Genomic DNA, 21,301 nt, shown 5'->3' on the forward strand with positions numbered 1-21,301 from the left:
TGTGGGATGGGAGCTCACAACCAACAAACCCTGAGGCTACAACCAGCTCTCTGGGTGCCCAATGCTGTCTTCTCATTTGTATCATCTGACCAATTCCCAGTGCTGACATTGTTTAATACTTTTAAGTCTTTTCCATTAACGTGGAAAAGAAAAAAGCTACTTTAAAAGGTCTAAAAAAATGCCACAAAAGCATTTTTTAATAATTGCTTGCCAAGGATGTACTGCTGCATAATAATTTTACAGAGTAGCTGCAGCAGGCAATCAGGTCTGGCATATGGTAGTTCAGCTGCAGTTTGAAGTAGGTGCTGCTTTGAAGCACAACTTTACTGCTCATGACTTTATGGCAGTAATTTGAAGAGTTCTTACCCAATGTTAAAAAAAAAGAAAAAAAAAATAACAAAAAGAACTCACTGGAATCAATATATTCTTTAATAAATTAAATGAATTTTGAAACTTTTGAAGTCCATTCAGCTTCTTCCCAGCCCGTCCCTGGCAGCTAAACAAGTACAACACACATCACGGCAAGAGGCCAGAGTAATATCACAGCTACAAATCCCCTTTCTTTAAAAGTCTACCCAATTGCATGAATGAGATTCAGCATTTCTTACATGTGTTTTATAAACCAATCAATTCCTGCATCTTCACTGAAATGGAACTGTCTCTTCTAGAAAACTGCAAGGAGCAAAGTCCAAGAGCAAGGGACACAGAGAGGCTTGGCTCACTTGGCTCCTCCGGCGGAGTAGGGGGATCTCCCCTTCCAGCTGCTCCATAAGCACCGCAGGCATTGGCAGAGAACCGAATTTAGCAACATCCTACTGGGACGTAAAATCCCATAGCAACTAACACAGAACTACCACAAAGTCCCTAATGGTGCCTTACTACTCCAGTCCTTATTTAGTATGTCCTTGAAAACAGTCATGGCACCTATATAATTAAAAATTAAAAGTAATTTGGATCATTGTTGGGGGGGGGGGAGGAGGGAGGAATGGAAGAGAGGGAGACGAGGAACAACAGATTTCCTACCTGGTAACACCACCTGAAGATACATGAGAAAAGAACCAAAGAGATGCTGCCTCAGAGGCCCAAGAAATTCTGGGCAACTGGTCAGGCAAATACAAAAGCCTACAACCAATACAACACTCACGGACCTGCATGGTGGTGGAAGTTTGTTCCTTTAAGCTGAAGGCAGAAAGTCAACCAAAAAGACATGAACAGACCTCCACAAAGTTGACCCAACTCTAGTTTCTGGTGTTGATTACAGCCCTGTAGAGACACACGCATCCGCCACCCACCCCCTTCCCATGTGAAGATTGTCACATTACACAAACACTACAAATGATTAAAAATTACATGAAATTTTACAAAATTACATGGTATGCCTCTGCTTCTGTTGCCAGCCCCGAAGTGTTTAGCACACTGTTATGCTATCAAGTTTTGTACTCTGTGCCAGTCACTCCCCAAGGTGTTTATGTGAAGCACTCAGGCAAAATGAACGGAACATCTGTATTCTATTTGCTAATGAGCAATCATCATTTCTACAATTCTCCAGCCAGGGATTTTGCTGTTTGGAATACTAATGCCATTTTAAAAAAATTAAAGGGGGGGTTGGGAAAAAAAAGAAAAAAAGACATTCTGCTCATTAGTACTACAGTTACTAAAATACTTTTGCACTATTTACAGTGCAACCAGGCTTCTATTTCCAACGCTTTCCAGTATTTTTACAAAATTAGAGCTTTCAGAAATAAAAACTTTGATGATATATACTTAATGTATTTTCAGAATTAGCATCAGTTGCAATGCAGCTCTTTAATTACATTTTACCCACACAGAAGCAAGGATTTAAAATAAACTATTATAAAAACTTCTCAAACACACCCTATTGAAGATTCCTTTCACTGCTTGCTTTTTTATATTGTAGCAGCACCCACAGCAGGCTAGATAAGGTAAAAAAAGAGTTATAAAAATACAGGCCATAGTCTAGAAACTTAATTATATGAAATTCCCATGTGTGCACAGAGAGTGAGGTAACATAACAGCTCTGAAGCTCAGGTCGTGTTTTGTCTGTAGACAGAAACAGCTGTCAGTTTCCCTTCTAACCAATGGATATTTGCATCATGTGAGGACCAGGATTGTTCTCTGATGGGAACGCCACACCGTGGAAACAGCAGCATGCAAGGGAGTACTCTCGACTGCTTCACCTCACTGCAGCACACAGGCATTTCAGATCTGAACCTCCCTTATCATCCTGTGCATCAGAAATGATTCTGCTGAAGTCAGTGAAGAACAACAAATGAGATCAGAATGGGATATTAAAGTTGACAAACTCAATTAAAGTGACTTATGTAAGAATTGTCTTTATACTTGCTCATGGTGCACTGAAATGTAACTTGCCAAGCAAGAGAGAGATGACTAAATACAGGATGTGATTGATCTAGCTAAGTCAGTCCAATGTGGTACTCGTGCTCTCATGTTCGATCAGATGAGGGGAAAGCATCCCTGCTAGGCAGAAGGAACACAGTACACCAGAAATGTGTTTTTCTACATGACAGCAGAGATGCATTTCAATATGCAGTGATACCCTTTCAGTCTGAAAACAAACACCCTCATCCTTTGATCCATAATCAAATCAGATAGGGTCAGTGCATTTCAGTGACTGATGAGATACTCAGAGGTGGCTCCGCTCCCCAACAGGACAAGATGTCTCTGCCGCTTTAGGCATTTCCCAGCAAAGACATTGTGATGGAGCCTTTCAGTCCTTGGCTGGGGAGGCTTTCTATTGCCATGGCAACCTGCAGCCATCCACACACCAGGAAGGACCACATCCGTCACCCTGGCAGGACAGGAAACGCTGTGGCATACTTAAAAGCCACCTTCCTTAAAGACAAAACAACACAGAAGAGAGCAAGAGACCCTGACTCTCACGGATGGCTGGATGAAATAATCTGCTCATCACAAACCTCTCCCTCACCCCACACGCTCAGCTGCAGACTGTGCTTTAAATCACTGAGGGAGGCGTTTCTGTTTGATTCAAATACCCAGCTGGCCTCATTTTGGGTAGCCAGACAGGAGGCAGCCTTTGGTTTTTCAGCATTTACCTCTCCTTTTAAGCAGTCACCAACCAACTTGGTGAATACCGGTCTCTCCTCCTCCACACAGCAAAGCCAGACCCAGCCTGTGTGGAGGAGCTGTGCGCCTCAGAAAGCGGAAGGCTCCCAAAGCCCCCTCCATCTCAGCCAAGTATGAGACAGACCAAACCCAAGGCTAGATAATATGCAGGATCAAATAATTATTTCTTGTGCCGTGATAAGGTAACTTACACTCACGTCCTTTTGCCCTCAGAGTGCAGGTCGCTCTGCCCAAGCCAAGGGAAAACACACTACCTATTTGGTTAAAGCTTTCTACATCTGTTTAAGGAAACAACATAATCCTATTTTAATACATAGCTGACCACAAACGGTAATTCACTCTTGCTTCCCCAGAACTAATTATATACATGTCACCAAAGTGTCATACATCTCTCTGTTTCCACCTAGAGAACACATATTTCACTGCTGCAGTCTAACACATTATATACTGAACAGTAGTCTCCATGCAACAGTTTAGGGTGGGAAAAAACCCATAGTCCTTCAAGTGATGTGTGTACTTTTATAAACTTACCTAGAAATAACACTGAGCTATAGCGGTTATTATTTAACAACACATCCAGTGGGGAAAAATAAACCACACACCTTATACAAATATCGATAAACCCCTTTCTTCTTACTGTGTTAGCAGCAGCCTACATCCACACCAACAGCAAATATAAAGGAACACCGTGTACTTGCACTGGAACAGCCAGCGTGCCTTTACTGTGAAAGTAAAGCATGAAACCAGGTTTAAAGGCAAACAAAGTTAAAATGAGCCATGCTAAAACCAAAACTACAGTTCACTTGAAGGTACAGGATTTGTGACCTTGCAGTTTGAGCAAAGCTGCAAAATTAGTTATCTACAGAGGGACCGGAGATTCTTTTAAAGCAAAACACCAGAGTAAGCACCCGAAAGACCTTGAAAAAACTCAGAAACTATTGAAGGAAACTGTTAAACTCACCACATATAAATGCCTGCAATAAACAAAATAGCAGGGAAACACCCAACTGAAAGACCAAAAGAGAAAACACTTTATGCAAACACAGAGTGCCCTTCATTTGCACACCGGGATTCCCCTTCTCACTGTGAATAAAATGGATACTCAGAGGCAAAATTAGTTGTTTTCATCATGCTATGTCTACGTAATTTTGCTAGAATATACTAGCAAAGAAATAAGCCAATTCTGTTTCAAACTGCGTTTGAATCACAAACACAGTTGTGTTTCCTCAACTGCAAAACCAGAAAAAACAAAACCAGCACTGGAAGTTGAATGGCTCACACTTATTAAAAAGCAATGAATTAGAACTGAACAAAAAAGTCAAAACAAACATGAAAAACTACAGACAGGCCTTTGCTTCCTCTCAAATCTCCAAGTATTCTCTCCCACCCCAGTATGACAGCATGCTGTATTGGGCCATGTACTGAAGACGGACTACAAACAGAACAGGCTGCAATGCTGAACCAACATCAAGAAACCACCTCTTAAAACTAAATTTTAAATAAAGCACTTTCATGAAAATTGAAAAATATAAGGACACCAAGAAAATCTGATGGAATTCAGTATGTCACAAATAAATCTGATAAAAATTTCAGTTTCTCTTTTTAAGTCAAAGAGCCAGATCTAGAGGATGTTCTCACAGTAAGTCCACTAATGAGGAAGTTTGATGTTTCGAGCATAAAAAAAGATAGTATATTCAAATTTTAAGTGTGGGAATAAAGTCACCTACCTTCAAAGTACTTGTGACCAGGAGAAGGCAAGGGAGTTGAATCTTACTTTCCTCTTACACATTAATGAAGTAATGGCCACTCTCATCATTAGCAAACCAGTTTAAGCAGTGCAAGATTGTAATTAGGAGAGAAAATTCATATGCTAGTTCCAAAAGGAGAGACATACAAAGAGCATCAAGCAGCAGGACGGCAGGAAACATCTGATAACCGAATATGTGCACACAACATAAAATGGAGACATTTGCTTATTGACAGTTGCAAAGTAGGCTGAACATTTTATTTACTGTTATCTCATTTTCAGTATTACACAGATCATTTGAAAGAGGGCAACAGGGATGTAAGTTTAACAAGCATGAAGCACATCCATGTGCATATGTTTATGCTAACAACCACAGGGAACTTCGGCTCTTTACCTTCTGCCTTTTCCCTGCGCAGGGCTACGACAGCAGAACAACTTCAGTGCGTGCCAAGCATGCAGCACACGATCTCTCCTCCCAGCGTCTTTAGGCAGCTGCTGAACCAGGCTGACTGCTGGCAGCCAGGGCCATTCCCTCTTTGGCAGCCATGCTGCCCACCCTAGGCAGAGTTCGCAGCTCTCTGGCTTCTTCCCTCCCCACCTTTTGAAGTGGAAGTTCAGCTCTTTTTCCCAGTCAAACCTTGGCTCCCAGTACAGAGAACTGGCAGAAAACACTTCAGGCAGCAGAAGACAGAGCCATGCACTCCGTGTTCTATGGTTAAACTTTTCTGATTGGGATAATGCACTGGTAGGACATCTACTGCCATGGATATAAAGGCTTGAAATAAGAAGTCCCCAAAATGTTCGGCCCTCCCACGCTGTCTGGATCCCTTTTAAGATGGAGCATTAATACGTTGTGTTTAAGTTCAAAACAGGGAAAGAAACGGATTTTAAATGATAAGGGCTGTGATAGAGACATACTGACAAAATCAGAAGGCCAAGTCAACACGAGTGCCGTGGAAGCGATGGAGCATCATCTCTTACCACTTCCTGTAAGACAGCACTGCATGACCGCCCAGACCCCAGGCAGACAGACACAGACACCCCAGCCCGCCCAGGCCGGCCTCTCCCCAGGCAGCTCTGCACCACGCAAGCCTCCTCCCTGAGTGCACGTGCAAGACAGCGTTGTTTCCAAATGGCTACTCACTGAAACGATTCTCACTCCACAATTAGTGCCCACGTGAGATGGAAAATCAGACTTACAGCTCTTGCCCAGTTCCAGCCTTTCTTTACTGAGTCCAGGACAACAATTTTATAACACACTGCAGTATACCATACAGCTGTGTCAAAATGGCTTAACACTGATCGCCTGTGACAGGAGGCATTTGTACTAAGAGATTTCTGAAAGCAGTACAGTATTTCTTTGTATGAAGTAGCTGAGAAATAATACTCTCAACCCCCCCAACGTTCTTTTCCTTTGTGCACTGCCAAGCAAAACGGGCCCAAAAACATGCTCTCTTTATTCTTTAACTGACGGAAATTACATTAGAGAGAAGCCCAGCACAAAGGAAGTTTTGGCAAGGAATGTGCCTTTTATGTTATGTTCCATTAAACACTCAAAGATGTATCAACTGATATTAACAAAAAGATGTTCTTCCTACATCTATACACAGTGGCTGCTGCAATGCTGACTTGATCTGCACTTCAAACTGGCAATATAAACCAACACATTTTTAAACATATTTGATACAAGCAATTTTTTAAGAAACAAAGACTTGAAAAAAGACCCACCAAGACCTATTCCTCTATGCCTGATTTTAAACCGATTATAGCAAAGAAATCCCAACTTACAATGTGTTTCTGAGTGTTACTGAAAATATAACTGGCCTACACTATAAGTAACCGCTTATATATGTATATGGAGTCTTTGCTCCTTAAGTAAAAACCACCATAACCAATGGCACAGGCAATTTTTGTAACGCCCTTTCTGTGCATTAAGAGTCAGATTTATTTCCTCTGCTCATCTGGTGCTTTGCCACTGGCAGCACTGATTTTCTGCTCTCCTCAGTGACCACTGGAACTTGAAATCCAGAAAGCCTTTTGATTTCAAAGTTGTGCTCCATCTCTTCAGCAATAGTGGTTTGGATTTTTATTGGGAGATGGCAAAGAGCCAACAATCCACACAAACACAGGCACGGTGTGCAGCACTGTGCCAGAAGAAACAGTCCTTCACGGTAAAAACCTTTCCATCACAGGTGCGATCTAATCTATAGCTACGGAGTTTTACTTATTACTGATATTATCACTGTGCTCTCAAATGCTCTAACAGGGGCAATTCTTCCCCAAAAGGCAAGTCTGATCTGCACAGCTACGAAGCTGATCAATAATAACACCACCAAGAAATTTTCCGGTTCTAGTAAGGATAAATAATATTCTAACACACTTGCCAATTCCAACTTTTTACTCGGGTATCATCGGCATATACTGGTGGGGTCCCCCCAGGGTGGTGCTCACCCACTGCTGCATGTCCCAGTGCAGCAGGATCCTGCCTCACCACCAGCTGGGGACATGTCTGTGTCACCTTCGGATGAAACCAAGGGCGAGCATAGCGTAGCATGGCCGGGGCATGATCCTTGGCATGCACTGTCTTGCACTCCTGAGGATCTGGATCACAACCAGGTCTCAGCAGGTACCCAGGCTCAGCAGGAGACTGCCGCTTCAGCGTAACACAGAGAGTCACCACGTGCCGATCTGTATTTGGTGGTGCCTCTGAAGATATACTCCAGTTAGTAAATGTGAATGTGCCAGCAAAATGCTTTTTGGTGGCACACAGTGTTCTTGCAAGGAGAATTTACCTGTAAAACCACATTAACAAACTCTCACCAGCAGAAAATTCACCCAAGCCTAGTACTTGGGAGGTACAGCCACAGTTCTGCATTTCTTGTAGAAAAAAACCTAGCACAACCCATCAAGTAAGCAAAAGTTCTCCGAGTTATTTCCAAATAAGTACTTTTAAATAGAGTAATTGCAGTAATGCTTTAAAAAGTTACTTATTTTTCAAAATATTGCTGTTTTGCATATTACATCATTTCTACTGCACTTGCAAGAATTAGAAGCTTAAAGATCTGGAAAGTCTTTAAAGAAATTAAGTTTTCAAAGCAGCACAGAAACTTAATTTTCTTTATTTCTTTTGGCAAATTTAATCAGTAACTTAACTTATGCTCTCTAACTTTGGTAAATCACTCTTCTCTGAACACAGGACAGGATTAAAACTGGTCAACATTTGGGAAGAGTTTTAAGTTACAGACAAAACAAACATTTTAAAATACAGAAAATGAAGTAATGACTCATCACCCATTGCATCTCCCTTCATTTACTTCACAAATTCTATTATTTCAGGTTCTGTCATTTCTGGAAGGAAGGGAAATGCTTGCTTGAAAGATCCAACTAAACAGAAGTCATGGGGGGCTGTTCTCCTTCTCCTATACGTGTTGCCCCCAGTAACATGACTGGTCAGACATACCCGCATGGATGACAGAACTGCATATAAAGACAGTATTTTAAGTTGATTAGTAGTCAAGAGGCCCCTTAGATAACATGATAGTACTGCTGCAAAGCTCTTCAGAGTTTTAGTCTGTTTACTTTCGAACACATGCCCCAGCTGTAAATCATACAACTACCACAGTGCTGCGTGAAGGTCCATGAGTCACCAGGAGGAAAAGCTAGAGGGACAGAAATCTCGCTTCTTTAATGTCTTCCAAACCCACAATAAAACTGGAACTTTTTATAATTAAAGTTACATTCAATAAATGATGTTTATGTAAATAAACATTTGACAATACTGTGGGCAAAGGAAAGCCACTGGGAAAGTCAAAGCTGCCAGCCAAAGGCTTGTGTACGTATGTTGTGTTGCCACAGCTTACCTTGTGCAAAAGCCCAGCAGAAATTCAGACGATGCATAAGTTGCTTCCCTACTGCATCTCTTGAACATTAAACTGTTACAGCAAGATCATTTCACTGTGAATTGCTTGCCTCCTCCCCCATTTATCACTCAGTACACCTCTTTAAGTTAATTGCTTTTTAAACATTGCTCTGCTCACACTTAAAATTCAGATTCAGCCTATACCATTTACTTCCCAATATAACTTGATGTTCAGAGTAAAACATGTAATTACTGTAGAAAAAGTTATACAAATATCATTAAAAATAAGGTGACACCCCCCCGCCATTAGTTTTACAATATACATGCCCTAATTAACCTTCAAGTCACCAATTATGCTAATATTTTGAACAAGCTCTTTTTTTGCCTGTTCTGCCTACAGCTACATGAAAGGGACTTGTCTGCACTAACTTCCACAACAAATTCTCAGCCTTTATGGGAAAGTTTTCTTTAAATTTCCTTCACTGAGAAGATGCACAATCCAAAATCCTTTGGTGAAAGTTCCTGTAACTCAACAGACTTCCAGGGGCCGAAGAGCTGGTTCTTCCTGTGACATAGCTGAACATCACTGCTGGTGTTTCTGTCACCTGCAGATTAGCCCACCAGTGATCACACCACACTGCGTGTAGCGGACATGCAGGTTGGTACTAGGGGTCAACACGTGGGCAACAAAGAAGTGGCTTTAGTACTACTATTAATAAACTGTGTACATGAAAGCTTTTACTCTGCTCTATTAGCTGATATACCACTCCCTGATGCTCCCTTACGAAAGAAGAAAAACAATCAAAACCTGTATTTAGACAAGGCAACACTGGAACACTTTCTCTGCATCAGCACTAGTGAACATGCACAGTGCAATTCTTGTGCAAACTTTTTTTCTTTATTAATGTGTCTGTGTGAAATCAGGACTTCCCAAAATAATAACGAAATCAACCCTGTCAATAGAGGGGGCACGTTCAGGGGAAGATCTGATTTTCCACCTAAGAAGAAACAGTAGACGTTTTCCCAGGACAATTTGCTGTGAACACTGCCTTATACCACAGGCTCCAGGTAAGGGGAACCTGTTCACTTTTATTCCACTAATGGCCACAGGAGAAAATGAGTGCAGGAATCATCATCAAACCTGGAGCATCGTTATATTGAATCTGTGGCCCTCTCAGGAAACGCACATTTTTATTCATACCTCCGGAAAAGCAGCAGTTCAGTTCTTCACTGTAAAGATGGGGTTAATTATTCTTGGGAAATGAAAGATTTTCAGGAAGAACTGAAGTTGTGAGATGTTCTGGTTTTCGTTCAACAGGGTAATACTGACTTTCTTCCTTTTTAATTGACCTCCCAGTACTGCTTTGGGTCATTGATGATTTTTAGAGTCTTTATCTAGCAGCTCAGGTACTAACTCTTCCTTCTCTACACTTGTGTCTGTTTCCACAATCTCCCTTCTGGGACAGGACATCCATGCCTTAGAAAGCATAAATATGAAAAGCCTATTCTTCTTTCTTCATTTAGTCAGTGGCTGCTGCAGAAATGGAGGCAATTCCAAAGTTCAAACGTCTTGAGAGCACGAGCCTACTTCTGACTTCAGAGCAACAGCTTCAAAGTTGAAGTGGCTGCCACAGTAGATTCAGATTCAGATGCAGAATCGATAGGTAGTCCCAAACTTTAAGTAGTTGGCACTTTATTTGAAGCTTTTGATTGTAGGTCTTGCTAGCTACTAATGGATCCCTCCACCAGCGACGGCAGAGCTCCTGAGCAAATTCAATCATAAATAACCTACACAAGCATCTTTTTATAACGCTGGTACAATGACATGTGCCTTCCTCTACAATTACATGATTTAATTGGAAGTGGTAGAAGAGAAAGGGGAAAAAAAGGAAAAGCACATCTAGGAAACTAGGATCAAAACCAGCTAGAATGGATCAACAATTTGTTCCTGCTGCTTGTTCTGAGCAAACTGGTCAGTGTCTCATGGAATGGGCACATACCAGCACCCCAAAATAAACAATGAGGCTGCGCTATAACACTGACAATAATATGCATACAGTGTTAATGTAGCAAAATGCTCTGTCAGGGAAGAGAAACTTAGGCTTGCAACAGATGCTGCAATTAAAATGAAAAGAGCTGCAAAGCTACTCTTCATTTCACTCCAGAAGTAAACTGTTTAACTGTAATTAATGATCAGTTTATTAAATAAGCATCAGGCTTTTACATCATAATTCTCCTAAAATCCTCAGCTGTTATATAATGCGTAAGACTGAATTTACACAGACTACTATGATTCCGAAACATCAGTGCTCATCAGGGACCCAGCAGGATAGAGTTCACCATTCCTTTTAAAGTCAAACACAATGTGATTTTACTTGCTCTTCAAGATTAGCTCAGTGTTTGCACTTTTCTGTGTCAGGCCAGTTTTAAAGACTCACTTTCAGAAGTCCCTGGAACGTACTGCATTTATCACAGCAACAAAGCCACAGGAAAGGTCTTTTTGTTGTTTTTGTTTTTTAAACCTGTTGCCTCCCCGCCCCCCGCCCCCCCTTTGTAAAAGTAGAGTACTTTCTGGCATTCTTTTCACTGTCATTTTTAACGGACCAACACTCCAACAAAGACAATCCATTTCATCGTGTTTACGGAGTCCTTATTGTGAGGAGAGACTGTAGATCTGTCAGTGAAATGCTGAAGTTACTATTCTTTGCCAATAAAACTTGCTGTAATATGGTGCAATAGAAATAGTTAATCCTAACTAGTCTGTGAAACACGGTAAAAACAAGCATGTTCTTGGTGGCGACATCGTTATGCTTTCTAGGGTACTACCAGACATTTCAGCTTCAGTACTAACAGAGAAAAAAACCTCCGAGTTAACACTTCAAGCCCCCTAATCCACAGTGGAGCGAAGAAACACAGGTTTTACAGTTCTTTCCACAAACTCTGGAGAACACAAGCAAATACCAGATACCAAAATACCACCCTGTCAGCTTTGAGAGCACCGTTATGCTCTGCTACCCATCAATGCAGAGAATGATTAAATCTTGATTCCTGGTGCCAAAGACTTCCGATAAAGAAGTAAACGATTCGCTTCCAGCCATGATAGCACTTAGCAAAGGAAGCATGGGAACCAACAGTAAAGTTGCTTGGCTACTGAACTTTATTGTGAATTGCTTGGAAGTAAGATCTCTTTCTACGATGATGTCAAAAAATCCATTATGTGGAGGCACTAGCAGGTATTTATTTATCTGAGGTTAGTAGCATGGCTTTATAAAGAAGCAAGAAATACTTAGTTTGGATGACAAATCATTCCACACACATTATTAATCCTCCCAGCGGTAAATATTTCATGTTTCAAGAGCCAATTAGAAAGGTCAGCATTTATCTTTTTGTCTGTTTCTAGCCTTAATAACTTTTGCACTGTGCTTGTAGATTAATCATTGAAAGGAAAGATACAGAGGTTTATAAATAGGAAAAATAACCTAGGCATAGTAACAGAGGGTTCAGACTGGACAAAAATTATCCCTACCTGTTCTGGTTTTGATGGACTATAGCCTACCTTAATCCAAAATCTAATTATTTGGATTAGATTAGGACAGTGGATTTTCCTGAAATGCCTAGGCAAACCACATGCAGTTTCTTATTTGGGGCACAGGGTTGCATTTCATTTCCAAATCCCTTTTAATTCCACATGGGCATTTATAACTTCTTTTCCCATGACAGGAAATATTTGTCCCCCTGCAAAAGTTTTTAAAAAACAAAATCCATGTCTCTAAACCCAGCAGTTTTGTTAAACTGTTACTTGGCTTTGATTATTATTAATTTGCTACACCTGAGGTTATTGCAAGTACTAAGAATCCAAGAAATTTTACATTTTTTCAAGTGAGAAATATTTTGTAGTGGGACTGGTTTGTTGTTTCTTTTTGAGGTGGTATGTGCCTATGTTCCGTAAAAAAGGCAAAGTAACAATTAACAGCAGTACCCACCCTCTGCCAGCGCATGAGATCATTCCACCCAAGATACGGAACGTGGGGTGTTACGCAAAGCAAGGATGCACACAAATCAGTCACGAATGTACAATGAAACAGCAAAGAAAGCAAAACTGGCAAGTAACAAAAAAGCATGTCTCACGTAAACATTTTCTGATTACTAAATGAGAACCTTGTTTCTATACTTACAAGAAACACACAATCAGACCCACCTATAACAGGTTTAACTCATCCAAACTGGTTCCTGAATAAATTTGTTCAAGTAGTCTTCATGAAAAAGAATCATTGAGAAATAAGTAAAACTTCTTAACGGCTGTCAATTTTCTTTTAAAACTGACGACTCCTCTCCGTATCCTTGAACCAGATGCCTCCATTCCACACTGTTAATCTCTACTGATTTGACAAAAGTGGTTTTATTACTTCCCTGACAGAATGAGGATACCAAAATACATTATTAAGAACAAAATAAAACAGTGCCCCCAAAACTATTAACATACACAAAACCCCACTGCTTAAAGAGGGCACAGAATTTGGACTGTTTGGCTCAGTGCAGTTCTTAGAGGCTACACTGAGCAGGCACATACAGCTCACAATTTACTTCCAAAACATCCCCTTAGGAAAAGGTCATCCAAAAGACTTCCTAAATGCTCATTTGTACACTATGTGTTTTAATTAATGTACAGAATAGGAATCACCATTCAGATAAGATAATGCTCCTCAGACACACCACCCTTGCATTCTGAAACTCCACCAGGTTTCCCAGCCCCTCATCCGCTCACATTTCCAGCAATCCTCAAGCCCTGTTCAGAATTCATTCCGCCGCAGTTGGGAGAGTTTCTCCAAGGCAGTCTTTTCAATTCCAAAGTGCATGAACTGCTTAACTTGAGTGCTCTGCGATTTGAGTACTTTTAATAGCAAAAATACTGCAGGAAATGACAGACCTCATACTTGCTTATGTGACTGCTCCAGCAGCTGTACGGACACAGCGAGCTGCAGGCAGATGTGCCGCCCCAGCTGCCAGTACTGATACCTGAGCAGAGACATCTCAGAAATCCTAAGTCTCCCAGCCAAAATTTCAGACAGTTCACGCGTGAAAGTTCAGGAACCCGAAGCACAAGGTGTCACTGGGGTTTGTCATGTGGAAGCTAGCCCAGATCTTACACAGCAGCCATGCCTTCAGCGAAGAGTCGTACAGATTATTTGAGATAAAAAGATACTATCTCTGGTCGAGGAAGTACTAATGGGATTTACAACCACTTCACACAGATAATCTGTTATTCCCCAGTTACTTACCCCACTCCTTGGTCTTGATGTGCACTTTCTCACTTGGCCAAGTACAGAAGGCCTTTCATCCCCTCTACCACCTGCCTATTTCTGATTTTCTGTCAAGCAGTCTCACAGTAGATGTCCATCACCGACAAAGAAAACCTACGGCAAATTTCCCGCCAAACTGAGAGACCACGCATTTATTCATTCAGGCCTCCAAAACTCTGCGTCCAAAACATACACACAGATACTTCACAATTCTAGACTATAATGGGAATCTCTCTCAAGGTGCATTTTAAAAAAGTATGTAGGAATCAAGGAAGGATCAGGGATCCTGTGGCTCCTGCCACACCTGATGGGCACAGGTTTGCCCTGGAGAAGTTGCTCAAACTCTCCATTTAAGCCAGGGGTACTGGTGCTCGCCCAAACACAGTAAAAAGGATGTTGTGTCATTTAATTAGATAATGCTTTGAAGTATTTTGCAGGTAAGAAGTACTGTGTGTGGCAACTGCTCAGTTATTATCACAATCCAAGTAATTTATCATTATTGAAAATACTTCCTAATTTTTGAGGACAAAACCAATAATGTCTTTACACTTGTTACATTTAGACAGTGGATATCCCAGGGCAAAGGTCTGTAATTTTGATTTTCTGCAAAGTGCCATGCCACCTACAGAAAAGTACTGCCTGACTATACTTCTATTAGAGTGACCAGACTATGAAGTCCAAAAAAATGCAAATGGTTTTCCTTGATGACAGAAACTGACTCAGAGTTTCAATTTCAGTGAAGGGAATAATAAATAATGACACCAGCAAGGGAAACAAACTCCCGACTAAACAACTAAGTAACAGAATAATCTTTTTTGTTAAATGGATACCTCAGTCTCTATTTGAGTAGATTGAGAATGGGTGCTCAAGGTTTCCTTTTTTATTGTTTTTTTGAGCACCTCAGATAATACAATAAACTCATACAGAACTGGCATGCAGCATGCAACATGCAAAAGCATGGCAGAACCGGTAGTCCAGACTTTCTTACATACATAAGTAACTAACTTAAATGAAAGTCATGAAGGTGGCAGAACCAAAAAAACCCAAACCCAACTCCACCCACCAAAAGGTGAAGACTTAAAAGCTAGGAAATGCTACATTTTGGTAGATTTGGAGTAGCTCCCCCAAATTTCAGTTTCCACAGTTAATGCACTGAATAAAGCAGGAGATTAATGGGGTGGGGGGTAGGGTGGGTGGGAAAGATTAAGCAATTACTTAATAAGAGGATCTGTATCCTTAAGTATACATAACAGGAGAGATGAATTAAAGCTGGATGGAAAGATATGCTCCCCCCCCCCCGCCCCAGCCTATACACTGCTTGTAGTAGACAAATCACTACCAACAGCTAACTAACATAACTGACAGTCAGCTTTGTCAGTAGAATACATTATGGCAGAACAGTAGCCTGATGGGGTTCAGCAACTCTAGAAGAAATACGACTTGTGAAACCACCACCACAAAGCAGTGCAGCGAAAGCCAAGATGAATCTTTGTGTTGGTATAACAAGAACAGCATGTCAAAATCTTCCCAAACTTCAGCATTTGTCCTGAATTCGTAAGAATTAGCTAAATCATGAGTCATTTAGGAAACTTGGTACTTGCTGTAGAACTGTTCCTTGCCAGCTGAGGGAATCCAAGCAGAGAAAAACGTACATCTGAATTCTTAGATGGGTGAGTCAGATGCATCTTCAGTACTAACCATTGTTTACTCTAATTAGTCCTCATCACCTGGTTTCTCCTTTCACATGTCTCAATGCTGCTTTTCAAATTAGTTGCTGCTCACATGACCTGTGGGATGAAACTGAGAGACTGCTTTCTTTTTTGGAGACCATCTCGTTCTGACCTTTGCGGGGGCCTCCTGGCACGGGCCGGATCACCACCTTCCCCAAGTAGGGCTGACTGCAGCTCCCCATAGCAGTCCATCTCCTGGCCAAAGGCAACCACCACTTTCCAACCAGTGAGGACAATGGGAAACTCTCATTTATTATTTTGGATGCAGTTTGCATACCTGGAGCTACTTATCACAGGCTTTTTTTGCTTCTGAATGACCAAATGTGCCTGCAGGGCAGAACATCTAACAGGCTTCAGCTTGTTAGTTTCCTATGTAAATTCAAAGGCTTCAGCTTGTTAGCTTCCTATGTAAATTCAACAGCATTTCACTTCCTGATTTTTGGTTAATAATTACTGAAGAAACAACCTAAATGAAGAATCCAGGAAAGCTGAAGTGCCGAAGAAGATACCTGTAGTGAGACAATGCCTCAAGTGTGTTGGGTGCTGCACTTGAACAGCAGCACAGGTGGGCTGTTTCAACAAGCACAGACATACAAGCAGAGGCTCACAATGCTAATTACAGTTGCCATGCAGAGATCCACACAATTCATGTCCTTTGATACAAATATTCCAGTTTTCTTCAAATTATTTATGAAGTAATGTATGTAAAATAACCTGAAATGCGTGCAAAGCGTGGCAGAGGGCTTACGCATTTAAAGACATAGTTGCTTATATGAGTTGAGTTCAAAATGAAACCATGGCTAGTTGATTTCAAATCAGAATTTTCCAAGGCAGCATGAACTGCTGAAGCTCGCAGCTCCTCTCCTCTCTTGGGACCCTTGGCGAGCCACTGCAACACTTGGGTGGGCCCCAAACTGCAGGTTACGGGCTGTGCCAAGAGCAGTTTTAAGATTCTTTGTTTATGTCTTGGGTCTACAAAGCTGTCCCTCCTCCTGTCAGGCTTACAGAGCACACTCCCCTAGGATGTTATCTGGAAAAGAATTTCAGCTTATAGAACAGGTTTACCAGCTGAATAAAACATCTAGAGGAACTGTAAACTTTAGGATCTGCTTTCACACAACAGATCTGTTCTAAGGTACATTTTTCCCTTATTATTCTTTTAAACTAATCTTCAGTGGAAAAGAGTATTATTCCACTCAAAGTACCGCCCAATATCTCTATTTGTTCAGATAAACTCGAAAAAACCCAAGAGATGCTTTTAGTTAGACTGGTAGTTCACTATGATCGTCTTAAGCTATTTTACTCAGTCTGTGGATTGCTAAACAGCTGTTCAGTGATCCTGTGTACCAGGAAATCTCATTCTGGACCTTTACATTTCATTCTCTTGCTCTTGCAAAGTAAGTATTTAAGATTTGTTGTTGCAGTTAATCACAGAGAAAGTAAAATATCAGTGAAAAAATCAGCAATGTTTTATAATTTTTGTTCACTGTCCTCCCAAGACTGGAAACTAAGGGCTACCTTGAAGAGTTTAATGTGTCACTCCTGAAGAAAAATATCTACATGTAGACAGAGGGAGCATCTCTAAAGATAGCAGTCAAATCATGAAATTAACAAAATAAATCATGATGCCACTGACCTATATTTATGCATTTGCAAGTCTGGCAAGAGACTAACTGCTGATCCTAGCAACAAAATTTCAGAAGGATTCATTTCAGAATTTTTCCAGTAAATTTGGATCCTGTTCTTAAGAAGTAATCAGAGCTCTGCCAGCCCCATCGTGACTGAACAGGAAAGCCAGGGAGTCGTGACCTTGCAGTACTGTGTGTTTGCTAGGTTCTGTCCCCATCCAGTTCTGCCCTGTCTCATTTCTGCCTCCAAGCATTAAGCTGTCCGACAGATGGTATTGGGAAATTAAGGGTTTGCTGAGTATTTTGAGTATCAATTTGAGCAGACTGTACCAAGCTGCTTCTCTTGCCTTTCTGTATGAAACTGGACTCTTGAGCACTCATACTGTACACAGGTTGCTTCATCAGTGATTAACGCCGTCCAAAGCACCAAGAACAAGCGTCAGTGCTGTACTCTTGTACTGGTTGTATCAAACCCTTACTCAGACACTAGTTTACATGTAGTTTCAGGCTTCATCTTCTTATAACTACTACATGGGCTTCATTTGGACAGGAAGGGTAGAAATAGCTGTATTTGTGCAAGATACTGTAACCCATTTAAAGCAGCAGCCAAGTCACAGGAACAGTAAAAAGAACTATCTGGAAAAGCAAAACCAAACAGAACATCTCAGAGACTTGACAACAACCCAATAAAATAAATAAATAAAATTTCTCTGATTTCTTAATCAATCATGCACCTTTGCCACAATTTGCCATTTTATGCTTTTAAGCCACTAACTCACTGATACAAGTTTGAAAATGTAGACTTAGTTATTCTTTTGGATTACCAGTGTGAGCAAGGCCCGTTGGTGTATTATTAAAATAATAAAAAAAATCTCCTCTCTCACCAGCCACTATTAGCAAAATTAGCAAGAGACAGATCCAGAAGCATACCTTTACCTCTCTAGACATCATACAACAAATAAGGTGCCTTCTACCCAAGACACATATAGAAACGTGTCTTTGGTAATAGAGTGAGTTCTTATTGACAAATTAAACTGAAGAAAAAATCTCAACCAAACCAACCAACACCCACCCACGCCCCCCAACTTTACAATACACCTTATCTTTTTTAAGATAGCTCGAAATTATCTTAAGCACTATCAATGTCAACTGCAGTGATCAAAACTGAAACTGCTTGAAGGGGAGAGGGGAGGAAAAAACATTACGGGAACAACTTCAGATTTGCTTCAAAGGACCAAAAGGGAAGACTGACAGAAACACAAAATACCAGAGAGAAGAAATACTGAGAAAACACTGGGGGGAAAGGGAGAGATATAACACACAGTGGTGGCAAGGACAGTATTTGTCACAAAAAAAATAGAAAACCAGTATTTTGCTGTATTGCTATCTCAAGCTTAGCATTTGGATGTCACAGAAAACATTTCCAACCGAGAATGAAAAGTATTGTACAAGTTTATCAGAAAACATTACAACATATTTACAAATAGTTCTTCCTCCATAGATATGTTTCAGAGTTTATGAGAATAGGGTGGATGCACCAAATCTCTAGCAAAAAAGGGACAGTCTTCTACTTAACTGTGTATTGCTTCATACGTGTTCAATATATGAGATAACCACAAGTATTTATATTTAAATGCATTTAATTAAACATACACATGGACACAGACGTATTTGTACACACACAGCTGATCAGATGACCTGACCTTAACTATTTTATTTTTTCATCTCCAGGAGAAACAACTTATTGTTCTTGTTTCTCAGAAGGAACAACTTACTTTAATATATTCGTATCAGAAACTAAGTGCTGAAACTCAACATGTGGATCATAAAAAGCTGCACATCCTACTTTATTATTTAAAAAACCCCAATGTATGTATTCACACAAAATATGTAAGCTACATTTAAAAGCTGCAAAGCAAGGATGTACTGTAGAAATATGAAAATGAAAGATCTGCACAAAGTGTTTGTAGTATCTTCATTCAAACTGTGCATATATGTAAAAATCAAGACTGCAGTTTCCCATCGCTGTATGAACAATTTTAATTTCAGTTTCACCTTGTCCTTCTAGTGTGTACTAGAGAGCAGTAATAACGGGCTAGACATAGAAATAAATATTGTCAGAGAGAAAGAGAATTTATTACCTTTATTGTATGCAATTGCAAGCACTGTGAGACTTTGACCTATGAAGAGAAAGAAAACTAAGAGAAAGAACACATAAGATGAAGCCAAGAATCTTATAATGGTATTTCCAAATCGACGGAATTTGTCCTAAAATAATTTAAAGAATAGTTGTGTTTTCTTTGCTAATTTGTGGTTGGTATTAAATGCATTAAAGAGAGGATAAATTCCTTTACCAGCCTAAGTGTCTTACAGACTTTCCCCAAAGATTACCTTTGTAAGAAAATGAGTGTTTACCCCATTCTGCTGATTAGAGAGAACTCTTGTAAAAGTTCATCATTCAGGATCCAGATGCAAATTATCTTTCCTTTACAAATGGGGAGGGATGCGAGGAAGAAACACTGTACTACAGTAGATTCATGTTCACTCTACTGCCTGGGCAGGTGTACTTCAATTAGCTTGAAACCAGTAGTGTAAAGTACTACTTACCCCAAAAGGAGCCCTAGCTTTGGTTTTGGGGTTTTTGAACACACTGTACTCCTACTGGTGAAGAAAAAATCCTCCCTCCTTCCCTTTTGAAGTCCCAATTCAGTTTCAAGTCTGTTATAAATTGCAGGAAATCAAGCGATGCGTACAGTTTTGTTTTAAGAACAAACTTGGCCATCCCACTGCATACTCTCAAATGTACAACTGAAGAATTTCTAGTGGTAAGATTTATTCCAATATCTGAAACAAATGGACTTTTTTTTCACATTTACCTTCAATAACACACAGCAGTGAAATCTGCAAGCCACTAACCACCACCCTTCGAATTTAAGATAGCCTCTACTTTTCTCAACTGTTCAAATACAATTAAGCTCTCTTAGCAATACACCATTTCCATTAATTTGCTGTTTCTTCTAGATGCTTAAGAAATGCCTTTTATATAACCAAGAACGCGCAGCACAGATGTCTGCTCTGACCAGTGGGGAGAAATTCTTAGCATGTTAGAGAGGAAAAATTATTGACAGTGTTAACCATGAACAACATCAACACAGAGAGCGAACAAATCCCACAAGACATCAACATTGCTTGGACTTGAACACCATCGGTGTTTTCCCTACAGTTTTCTTCTGTTTACTAATTATGAAGTTCTGGCTTCCCCAGGGACCCAAAAACAGGTAACTGCCCATCACATGAGCAAGCCATAGCAAAAGAGCATTTTAAGAATTCCCAGAGCTTCTGTTTTAATTCTTTCAGTATAGGTCTGCCTCAAGAAACCTGACGTAGTCAAGGAACAGCCCAACTTGACAACAGCTTTCCCTTGCTCATAGCGATCTGCATCCCCAAAACTGCTCATAGCAACACAACTGCAGTATTATTCTTGTTTTAGTAACCTCCACGTAAAGCACATGTAAAGCACAGCCTCTGTCGTAGCTGTGTTCTCAAACAGACTTTAGAATTATGAAAGCCAAGATTACTTCTAATACCAGCCACCTTCACGTTTTAGGAATGCCAAACATTCACATGCTCTCAGCACGGAGCATATGCTCCAGCTCATCAGCCTGGAGACTTTGATGGCAATAATCACAAAAATTTCACAGTTACAGAAAATAAATCTTTGCATCCTGTACCATTTTCAAGTTACCATATAAATTTTACTGCTAGTTTCTAACCATGACTTGTTCAGAGAACTGCTGTTATAAAATGGGATCTAACTGGTGGTATGCTACATCGCTGTCATAAGCCAGCCTAGCCAGAGGTGGCCTGGCCCCAAATTCCACCTACGGAAGAGGTTTGACACTGACTGCTGC

General features: G+C 40.5%; 1 protein-coding gene and 1 long non-coding RNA gene across 12 annotated transcripts in view; both read right to left on the reverse strand.

Annotated features, from left to right (window-relative positions):
- Window positions 1-21,301, reverse strand: part of FOXN3 (forkhead box N3) — a 212,151-nt gene that overhangs the window by 46,482 nt on the left and 144,368 nt on the right. For 7 of the 10 annotated variants that reach the window (XM_055814567.1, XM_055795573.1, XM_055808535.1 and 4 more), the window contains one exon: window positions 19,532-19,570. The exons of the other annotated variants lie outside the window; for them this stretch is intronic. In XM_055814567.1, coding sequence (XP_055670542.1) covers window positions 19,532-19,570 — 39 coding nt within the window. The remainder of the gene's footprint in view (window positions 1-19,531; window positions 19,571-21,301) is intronic. 10 annotated transcript variants of the gene reach the window in all.
- Window positions 412-4,751, reverse strand: LOC129784011 (uncharacterized). 2 transcript variants are annotated; one of them, XR_008746346.1, is made up of 2 exons: window positions 3,318-4,751; window positions 412-2,264 (listed from the first exon to the last, which is right to left on the reverse strand). It is a non-coding gene; the product is annotated as an uncharacterized LOC129784011 (long non-coding RNA). The 2 variants fall into 2 exon arrangements; XR_008746407.1 differs by having other exon boundaries at window positions 412-2,267.

The sequence above is a fragment of the Falco peregrinus genome, chromosome 1 (genome assembly GCF_023634155.1).
Source record: "Falco peregrinus isolate bFalPer1 chromosome 1, bFalPer1.pri, whole genome shotgun sequence".
NCBI lineage: Eukaryota > Metazoa > Chordata > Aves > Falconiformes > Falconidae > Falco > Falco peregrinus.